The sequence below is a fragment of the Cyprinodon variegatus genome, unplaced genomic scaffold (assembly GCF_000732505.1).
Source record: "Cyprinodon variegatus isolate N-32 unplaced genomic scaffold, C_variegatus-1.0 Scaffold492, whole genome shotgun sequence".
Classification (NCBI taxonomy): Eukaryota; Metazoa; Chordata; class Actinopteri; order Cyprinodontiformes; family Cyprinodontidae; genus Cyprinodon; species Cyprinodon variegatus.
In genome coordinates, this window is record NW_015150945.1 from 441,034 (window position 1) to 452,137 (window position 11,104).

The 11,104-nt window shown below is 38.1% G+C and overlaps 1 protein-coding gene across 1 annotated transcript in view; it reads left to right on the top strand.

Annotated features, from left to right (window-relative positions):
* The window catches only part of LOC107094591 (VPS10 domain-containing receptor SorCS2-like), a 185,639-nt gene extending 176,947 nt beyond the window's left edge, over positions 1 to 8,692 (top strand). The window contains exons 2-3 of the mRNA XM_015390304.1: positions 4,321 to 4,485; positions 8,576 to 8,692. Of these exons, the coding sequence (XP_015245790.1) occupies positions 4,327 to 4,485; positions 8,576 to 8,692 (276 nt within the window). The 5' untranslated portion in view covers positions 4,321 to 4,326. The remainder of the gene's footprint in view (positions 1 to 4,320; positions 4,486 to 8,575) is intronic.
* Positions 8,693 to 11,104: the final 2,412 nt, after the last annotated feature.

An 11,104-nucleotide genomic window follows, 5' to 3' on the forward strand; every position in this document is an offset into this window, starting at 1 on the left:
AAAATATTTCCTCCCATTTTAATTATTTTGGGCCTTTGTATGGCAAATACGCCCTTTTTTCATTTTTCTAATTATAAGAACAACCCCAAACTCACTTTTCAACTGTTTTCTCAAACAAACGTTACATCTGAGATTCTGAGTTTAATGTTTGAGATACCAACAGTGTTTTCACATCTTAACAAAAACATTTTCATCAGGTCTTTATTAAGAGCTGTGGAAATCAGTCCCTACTGACAGCCAAAAGTGCGTAAGTGACACGTCACTCATCCTCTGTTTCAAGTCCATGTCACAGCTCAGCTCAGCCAGAGCCTCTTCCTCTCCTGCTGAAAGTCCATCTTTGAGTGTCACGGGGAAGGAAAATGGGTTTCTCACCCACTGGTTTGCCATTGTCTCCTCTCCAAAATACTCTCCAAACTGCTCGCGCATCCCCTCCAAATGCACACAGAAAGCCTGCTGTAAAAACTCCACCTTCAGCCCCGCTCTGGCCAAAACATCCTCTAAGATGGGAAACATTTCTACTGATCCCCGCTCCACATGCGCACCCCACAGTTCCAACTTGGTCCTAAATCCATATTTATTTTTTCCCTCTCACCGCGCCTCCCCTAAGGTGCTCTGGTGCCCCCCAGGGGAGGCGCGCCTCACACTTTGAAAACCGTCGGTCTAAATAATTCAGTTTTGTTTATCTTTGGTTTATTTTGCATTTTGTGTTATATTTAAGCCAGCTTTTAGTTACTCTCTGTTGCCCCCTTGTGCCTGTCTCCTTTCCCTTTGTTACCTTCTAGTCACTTCCATCCACACCTGCTCTATATCATCTAATTACCCCATTCTTTGTTCTGTCACCCATATATACTCTCCCTGTGCGGTTCTTCAGTGCTGGTTCCTTGTTGTTGTTAGTTGCTTCCTCATCTCTGACTCCCCACGTTTCCCTGATGTTGACAGGTTTTATTGGTTCTTTGTATTTTGGATTTTTCCTCAGTTACTCATTAAATCTACAAGATTCACCTTATCCTCCTGGTCTCTGCATTTTGGTCCTAAACCCATCAACTAAACTGTTAAACGCAGTGCTTATGCACCACTGTCACATCCCGTGGAAACCATTTTAACCTTCAACATTGGGTCAAAACACCACAGGGTTATATAATATGATGAAGTCCTTAAAGTTAGAAGGGCTCCATATTATGACCCTAAGTTTTTAGGGCCTGCCAAAGATTTTCTACTACCTTCTTACAAGGACAAAATTAATGCATAAAAAAACCTGAAGAAGTTTAGAGATTACTTTTATATAAAATGTTGTGGTAACAAACAAAGCAGTAACTGTCATTATTTAACTGCGCTGCTCCTAAGAGCCCCACACACACACACACTTCCACAGGCTGACACAGAGCACTTAAGCATTCCAACCAGAAAGATGTGAGGCGTTCTTCACACGCTGCCTAATTGCAGTCATGATGAGAATACCAAGAAGATTTTGTGCACGCTTACTTAGTGCATGTGAGTCTCTAGGCGTATAAATTTATTTAATTTCTCTAACATAATATAGAAATAGCACTACTTCAGCTTCACAGATAAGTGTGTTGCAAGCGCAAAGCTTATTTGAACCTTTTTTACTTTAAGGAAGCATAGAGAAGAAGGGAAAAAACTATTTGAAATGATTAAATAAAAAACACAAACCACATTACTTTTGATGAGTCAGTATGCTTAAAGAATGGATGGAAATGGAGGGTAAACTGCCAATTCATGTTTGGTAAAGTGTTCTGTTCGGTTCAAACATCACAGTGCAAGGCTGAGTTCAGTTGTGTGCTTTTCTATCCATAAGTGAATTTTATTAGAAAAGATAACAATAAAACATTCTTGAAAACCCATTCTACCTATTTCTTTCTAACAATGCTTCCATGTATTTGGTCCTTCACACTTCCCTTACATTAGCCTCAAAAACCACAACAATTAAAGTAATTTAGTTCTATTGAAAAAACTCAAACATTAACTTACTGTATGATTAAATCTCCTAAATATATCACCCAAAACAATGGGGAAAAAATTGCAGTCTGTGCCAAATAACTTTTTGATTCTTTCAAACTGTCAACTTCAGCCAATTACAGACAGATGGATGACAATATAAGACCTGTTCAACTAAAGGAAAATGTGTCTAAAGTCATGTGTAAACCTGATAACTGGTGTTTTGTCAGATCATCATACTCTGTCAGACCAGCATAACTATAGTCAATATGCTTGCACAAGAAGTCAGATTTGTGTGTGTCCCTTTAGTCGTGTACAAAAAAAACAAAACAATTTAATGTCAGATCGCTATACTCTTCAAAAAGTAAGTTATTAAATTGGTTTTTTGTACATGACTAAAGGAAAACATGGCCGTTCAGGTAGTTCAAAGTGTATTTTATTTACAAAACTAAAAGGATAAATGGGTATTGACTATGGGTATGTTGGTCTGACTGGGTATGCTCATCTGACAGAACACTGGGATTGTGGTTAGTGGGCAAATAGCTGCAATGACCGACAGAATAAAGTTAATATTTTGTGGGTGTCAAGATATTTAGACTAGCTGACACTAAAACATCAAATAATCTATATTAAGGCTAATGAATTAACTAAAGTCTAATATAGAACCAGTTAAAAGGACACGCTATGACATATCTATCAGGCCAAAGTTTTTGTGAGTACTTCTTGAGTATTTATTCTTGAGTATCTAAAAAAATCTTAGGTGTTGATGAAGATGATGTTAACCATGTTTCATGGTGACAATGCTTTCTGAAACATAGACAATGACTATGTCTGGTTGTGACAATTGAAATGATCGTTGATTTCTTTTCAAATTGTTTGTTTCATCAGAGAATGTTCTTTTATCTTATATCTGCCTGCATCATTTTTTCACGTTATGTAACGATCTGGGTTCTGTTGTTTTTCTTTAAGTTTTCAGTTTCAAGTTTAGCCAGGTTTTTCCTTGTTTTCTAGCTTTATTGATGTGTCTGGATTCATTTAAGTTGCTTAGGTTTTTCTGTCTGTCCTCTGCTGCCCCCTTGTGTTCTTTTCCCTTGGCTTCCTCATCAGCTCTAGTCACACCTGCTCCTTATCAGCTCATTAGCCCTACCTTTGTTCAGTCAGCCATAAATACACTCCCTCTGCAGTCCCTCTTTGCTGGTTCCTTGTCTTATTTCATCCTACCCTGGCTCCTCATGACTTTTTCCCCTGATGGTTAGTGTTCAATTCTTATGTTGTTTTTTTTTGGATTTCTGTTTTGATTTACATTTTTAAGTTGGATTTTTGGATTCCTGTTTTTGCTGCCTGATTTTTCATTAAACCTTCCAAGATCTCACCCCTGCCTCTCAGCTTCTGCTTTTGGGTCCAAACAAAAACCTTAAAACCAAATCTTGACACGTTATACTTTTGCACCCATTATCAAATGCGCTCACTTTTAGGAGATAACTCACACCAGCTAATTACACCTGCAGTCATTTGTTCATACAAGAAATTATATGCCTCTTGTTTTGAATCTTACTAAATATGTCTCATAAAGTAATAAGTTGCTGGTGAACAAATACAAAAATGGTTTCTATCCATTTTCCAACAATGTTTTTGGAGTCATTGCTTGACTAAAATATTTTTGCTTTATGACATAATTATATTTCTAATTATTTCTAAAAGATATTTGTGTTGCAGTCTGAACTAATTAGTGTAGCAAAGGTCTGAGTGTTGCTTGGTGAATGAGACTTTTCATGCGGAAGCATATGAAGGTTTTAATTTAACTAGAAAACTACCAGTTCAGCCAAAGTACATGGATCATGTCCAATGATTAAAAACATACTTCATATTTCCATACCTCCTCTAGGAATTCTGTATCATTTAAATAAAAAATATTTAAATATATGACTGAGTATATTCTGATACTTGACCACAAAAAGTTATAAACATCACTAGGATCATAATTTACAGCAACAAACCCTTACTGGACAGCTTTCCACTGCTTTTATACGACGTATAAATGGTTCTGGATCATTAATTTCTATCGATCTCTGCTATTGGTCACTTTAAATGGGTCATAACGATGATTGGTGCTTTGGGAGGTCCTTGTCTGCCCTGTGTTTAATGCTTTCACTTTATGAGCTCTAAAACTCTAAATAGATAATCAATCCAAGGTCGACCGCCTCTTAAGATGTAAAAAAAAAAAAAGTTTTTGAACTTTAAAATGGCCCGCAGTAAATGTTCATGTGTAGTCACAAAATGCATTTGTGTTCATCGCTTGTCCATTTAAGCAGGGGAAGTAGTATCTGTTTTTATTAAAAAGGAAAAAAATCTGCTGTCTTTCAGGTTGTCATGGTTGGCTCGTCCATAAATGAACGAGATCAGATGCTATTCATCAGCACAGACGAAGGCTCTTCCTTCCAACGACAGGCAGTCGCCTTCACACCAGAGACGATCATCTTCCACCCAAAGGAAGAAGACAAACTGCTGGCATACTGCAAGGACGGGAGGGTGCGTATTACAGCCCTGCAGGGGAGATCGAAAAAGGAGAAGGGAATATAAAATACACAAAATTTGTCCTGCTTGAATTTCTGCACAATACCAAGCCTTATATCATGATTTTCAAGACCCTTTTTGCAGTGATATATCTCCTTTGAATCTTTCAGCTGAGCATTTGTGACATGGCTGTTTTGTTCACAGCAAAGTGGGAATCCTGCTAGAACAGTGTGAAGAGACAAGAAATATGAGCAGCGGGCAGTCTGGCATGCTGCTAATTTTATAACATTTGGCCTGATTATGTAAACTGCTCGCTTGGTACATGAACTGAAAGTGAACAGTACACATTTGATTAACCACAATGCCCCAATATTCTTAGAAGCATTTTTTCTAACTATTAATTGGTTAAGAGAATAAAAGAATAAAGGGTCTCAGAATCCAGAAGAACACGTGGTGTTTTAACCCGATCTCTCTTCCTCACTCTTCAGCATCTCATTAGAGTGAAATTGTCAGTTAAAATGCAAGCGTTAAAGCAGGCTACTTAATGGTGACAGATATAGGGCACGGAGGGATCCTCAGGTGCTGATTAATGAATGTGCAGGCGCACTTCCACGGCACATAATAATGTGGCTTCTTAGCTCTAAAAGTCTTCAAATGCAGTTTTAGTTTTATGCTATTTGTAGCTGGGAGGCATAGCAATCGTTCAATGACTGCTACGCAGGGGCGGCTCTCCTAGATGAGACCCGTCTTTATTAAAGGTTCTGTATCTCTTTCTGATCTAAAGCTAAACCTTGTGTTATCATATCAGAGGCTGACATATAAAGTTTGTCACTTTCAATTTCTTTGAGATAATTAAAAAAAGGGAAGTCATCATCATGTCTTCATTGGCAGCAAAGTGAAACCAAAGTGGAATTCCTTGCCGGTTCTGAAGCTAATTTGATCTGGACATAATGTATAAACCTTTCTAACCTTTATTACAACCTTGATTATTTTAGTGAAAGTAGAAGTATTGTTAGAAACCATAACCTAAACTTCAAATGACGGAATTGAGCAAAATTCCGTGTCTTCTTTACAATTGAGCTGATGAATAATTATATACCAAAATGTCCATCGGTGTAAAAAATCTTAATTCATTTCAATGGTCTACTTTGTTTGTAGCACTGTTGCCTTGCAGAAAGAAGGTTCTGAGTTTAATTTCTGGCCCTGGATCTTTCTGCATGAAGTTTGCATGTTCTCCCTGAGCATGTGTGGGGACTGTGGGTACTCCGTCTTCCTCTCACAGTCCAAAAACACGATTGTTAGGGCCTTGTCACACCTTGCCAATTTAGCCAGCATATGACTGACCCCTTGAATCTCCTAAAATGCTGGCATACGCTGAACTTTCTATGGTTTTTTTTTTTTTTTTTTTTTCTTTCAATTTTGGGTGTGTACATAGAGTAATCATAATGAGTACAGAACTTATGTCCAACGACAGCCTAACTTATGGATAACGCACAACACCGTAATGCCCATGAAATGTCACAAGTCAGTATCCTGAGGAGAGCAGTGTTGGACCTGGAGGCGCCTGGTCTGCATAAAAAGCAGATTCAGCGTCATGTCTGCTGGGAGGTTTGTTGGTGGTGGGCTTGAACACAGGGAGGATCCATCACACTCACCCTCTGGCTCACCTTATGATGGGGATGAAGTCTGGAGGAGAACTTACAGTTTCCTCCTGTGAACCCCTTTTATACCAAAACGCCATTATACAGTAGCTGGAAGTTAGAAACACATTCTGCGCTCGTCTGGAACACGTCAAATACGTTGATATGTGTTGCAGATAAGTTCTTAATAAGTTACGCATAAGTTATGCACAAGTTACTCATAGGTTTTGCATAAGTTAGATGCCACGACTTATAAATAACTTACACTTAGTGTGTGTCAACGATCAGATAACTTACCTGTTACTTATGGCCCACATAGGAGCATATTCTGGCATACGGCGGGAAATTTTGAGCATGCTAAAAATTTCTCGACATACTCGCCATATGTCGGCGTGCTTTAGCACACTTCATCGTGCTCATAACTTACCAATAACTTATCCAACGTATGCCAACCTTTTGTGCCACATTCTTCGTACATCTGGCTTAAGCTGTGTCATGATTTTGTCAAGTGCTCTGACCCACATGCAGAGAACCAACACAGTGAGACCAGGGAAATGTTTAATAGGTTTATTGAGAAGGATGAGATGAGTCCAGTGTAGCTCTGAACACTGCTCAACCAGAACTGGAAAGTGAGGGGAAGACACTGCGGTTAGTTCAGGCTCAGTGTGAAATTTGATTCTTGAACTTGAAGAGGAGAAATAGGTAACTGACTCACGTTTCCAGAAAATGGTGTATCCTATTGAATCCAGTCTGTTTGGGATGTTCCAGTGTTTGTCTTGATCGATGAAGGGCGGACAGGGTTTACCCAGAATGTGATTGTACGTTGGTGAACAGAGAAGCTGACTGCCACTCAGATTTCCTGCGGTACTTACACGGGTTGTTGTGGAGATGAATCCCCTGCTCAGAGAGAAGTCCCAAACGATCCTTGGGTAAAAGGGTTGATCAGAACCACAAACTTGAATCCGCAGCTCAGTTTGATTCTCAGAAGATCCTTCCAGGGGAGAGAAGGTCCGAACCATCCAGTTTGCAGGATGACTTCCTGCCAAGAGGCAAAGAAAAAACACCGAGGTTAAAACTCAGGTTGACAAAAACTCAGTTTGGCTCAGCAAAACTCAGCTTGGCTAGAGTACCCAAACCTGGCAAACAGTCTGGCGTCGAGGTAGTGGCAGTCAGCAGCTTAAGAGCACTCTGTTAATGAGGTAACCTTCCGCAGTTGTGTTATGAGGCCAACCAGAACCAGGCGCCGCCTGGTGAAGGAGGGAAGACAAACACAAAAACAAACCACACAGACTGGAATCCTAAAAAGGTGTCTTAATCGTCAAGGTGTGACAGGGGCTTTAGGTTAATTGGCATCTTTAAAATGTTTCTAGGCGTGTCTGTGTGTGCATGGTTGTATGTTTCTATTTGTCTCTATGTTGCCCTGCAATGGATTTATGTGATGGATGGATGGATGTAACGGACTTCTTATTTGTATCAGTATACTGGAATTAAATCTTGTAATACCATACAGCTCTGCAAGGATGGAACAGTGTTCACCGCTGACCTCTCTCCAGGTAACTGGTGAAGCTAAGACAATCAGGGCAGGTCATTAAGGCGGGCTAATCCTTTGGTGCCTCCAAGTGATACACAGACCGTTTAGCATGTCAGTGTTCCCCACTGAATACCCCATATGGGCAGTTTAACATTTTGCCATTGCCCATATACCACACTTAGAGTATTTATCTACTACAACGGTAGCCTTTTTTCTTCTTACTGGTGAAATCTTCTGTTAGCTTCGTTTTCAGATTTAGCTCTCACATTTATGGCTATAATTAAGTTGAAATATCCAGAAAAAAAGGGTTCCAGGCAGTCAGCAGATGGATATGGAACATCCAATCCAAATATTCTTGTTAGAAGTATGTCTATAGTTACAACTCCTTTTAGAAGGGGGTAAAGCCCACTTTCAGGTGGTAATAAGGAAAAGGTGGAAAAATGGTGTTTGTATTTTGTTAGCGTATGATAAATATAACAAGATGTGTGATCAAGTCTTTCATTCTTTCTGTTATTTACAGGTATGGAGGATAGTATGAAATCAATAGAATTTCATCAAAGCAGCAATCAATGATTCAACCAACCTGCATATTTTTACCAATGTGTTGTCCAGAGAATAGTTCAAAAAGACTGAAGCTCATGCACACACACACACACACACACACACACACACACACAGACCTCATCTTTTATGATTAATAATTAATTGAGTTTAATCTCGACTTGGTGGACCATGAAATTCTGACCCTTGATTTGTCGATTTTTTTGTTTTCTTTTTCTTTTCATTCTAACCCAGACTCCCAATTTAACCTCAATTATGAGCCATAGAGTTGGTAATAAGTGCAGGTTATGGTGGTGATTAAAGGTAAAGGCATTAAGTGTTTATTTTTTCTGTCTAAATGTGATCTCCTCTCCTCTTTTTTGTGTCTGTCCAGCTCTTTGCTTCCACCGATCTGGGCCACAAATGGACCTTGCTTCAAGAGAGGGTGACCAAGGACAAAATCTTCTGGTCAGTAAAACATTATACTCGCTATAAAATGCGTTCTCTGTAGGGTAAATGGCCTGTGCTTATATAGGGCTATATATTTCAGGGTGTTAAGAATCAGGCTATTTTATATACTTAATCTGGTCTTTAGTTTTTAAAGCGATTTCAATAAAACCTTAAATCTTTAAAAAACCTACAATAAATTCAATGCTGTCCTTATGTTTTAAAAAACAGGTTAAGAAAAAGAAACTCTACGGCTTTAGTTAAGAGGCAAGGTAGCCTCGTTCATTGGCTGATATTCAAAAGTGTGAGTTTTGCTGTAAAGCATAGAGGCTGGTGGTTTTCTCCTCTGGACCGTCCAGGTGTACGTCAACCTAAAACCAAGAAGGAAATCAAACCACTGGAAACTTCATCACAGAAATAACTATGGCTGCCAGTCAGCCTACAAAGCCCTGAAGCATTTTTCCTACCACTTTGAAATCCACAATGCTGCATTTTTCACAGGAGTAAAATACATTCTTCTCAGGTATGGATGTTGCTGATATTTCACCCAAAGGTCCAATCCATACTTTATGCTCAGATAAATAACAAACAAAACCTAGGACTCCACTGCAGCCTCAAGCCAACATGTTAAACATTAGAAAGACAGAAAAAAAAGTCACTTTTGGACTGGATGCAAGTTTCCTATTTCTAGAGGATATTCCTGGTCCCTCTGCCAACATCTACATGCTGTCTAGATTTTTCTGACTGCTCTGAATGTGCATACAATGGCACTACCGTTTAAACAGCGCTGCATACCATATGTCAGTCATAGAAAGCTTTAAGTCTGATCACATGCAGAGGAAGGAAAGTGAAAATGATGATTTTAACAGAGAAACAGAAAATCTGCTTTTCCTTTTTGGATAAAATTAACTCTTTGGGAGTCAACAAACAGAAAACATTGTTCTTCTTATAGTGGAAATCTATTTATGAATTTCTTTACTGAATCATTTCAGAAAAAAAAATCTGGAAAACAGTCATTCTGACATTCTTCAATTTTTAATGTAGGCAGCTACTACATGCCATCATCAATTCCTTTCTTTTTGGAGCTGTGCACACTTTGACAATACTGTTTTGAGCTTTGAGTGGAATGCAGGGTTCAACTACAACTTTTGGCCTTAAAACCTAAAGTCAGTTTTACAATTATCCGGAGAATTGTATTTAAATAAACTGCAAGACTGTTTTAGCAACACATTTTGGTGAGAAGAGACTGAAATACTAATGTTTGGCCATTAAAAAAACTATGTTTATCAGCAACTCATTGCAACTTTCAAGCATGTAAGCTTGTTTTATAGCTAGATAGCTAGCCTCAAAGTACATATGAGATCCAGTTGTTTATGAAATATTTTTTTGTTTTTTGACCACATGATTGCTTCATACTTACCACAATTACCACTTATATATATATATATATATATATATATATATATATATATATATATATATATATATATATATATATATACTTTACATATGCTCTTAGGCTAAAGGTTTTGAGTCATTGTCTGTATCATTATATTTAGGCCTCCTGAATCACTTTAGGACCATCGCTTTTTAAAATCTGCACGGTACAAGCTTTTTCAGTGTGCTTTTGATCATTTGAAAACAATATCCTTTACAGAAATAAAGCTTTGAGTGTTGTACTCGAAAATGCGTCATTCTTCGTGGCGCTGCTGCATTTGCAACAATAAGACAGATTTGCAAAATATTCAGTTACAACATAATAGAAGGAATCAAAAGAAGTGAAATGTTACTTTGATCAAACAGGCCATTGTTTTACACAATCTAAAACCACAAAAACACAGTTTTATTTGTAAAGACTTGTTTCATATTGAAAACAATTAAAACTGAACAACTGAAGCAGTCCTTGTTGTTAGCCTCCTTTATCCCCTAATTGATCATAAAGTGTATTTAAAGCGAAAGTAACAATGTTTTCATTCTCCGTCTATTCAGCCAATGAAAACGAACTGATGGAATCTGCAAGATTTAATCAAATCTATTTTTGATTTGAAAACTCACAGAAAGGCTTCTGATGTGAGCAATGGTCGAGTTGTAAAAAAATAAGAATGGGGACGGTGGAATTTTTTTTTTTTTTTTTAGAAGCCTAATTAATCTAATCTATTAACATAAAGCAATATGCATCTTATGGTTGTTACATGTCAGGTACACCAGTCATTGGCCTTGACCAAGGTACATTACAGTAGAACTGCAGTCTGTCCCTGGACTGGCATGGCTATCACTGCCCCTACAGAGTTGGCGACTAATTTCCCACTGGAATCAGCTTCATAGTCATAGTAGGCCACTTCTTTGATTTTACTTTGATAAATCTTTGGGCAATTGATCTCTTAAGATTTGGAACAAAACCTCACAAAACATTGCCGATGAATATCTAAATCCTTTCAAGTCAAGTATTTTTTTAAATTCAAATTCAATTTATCAA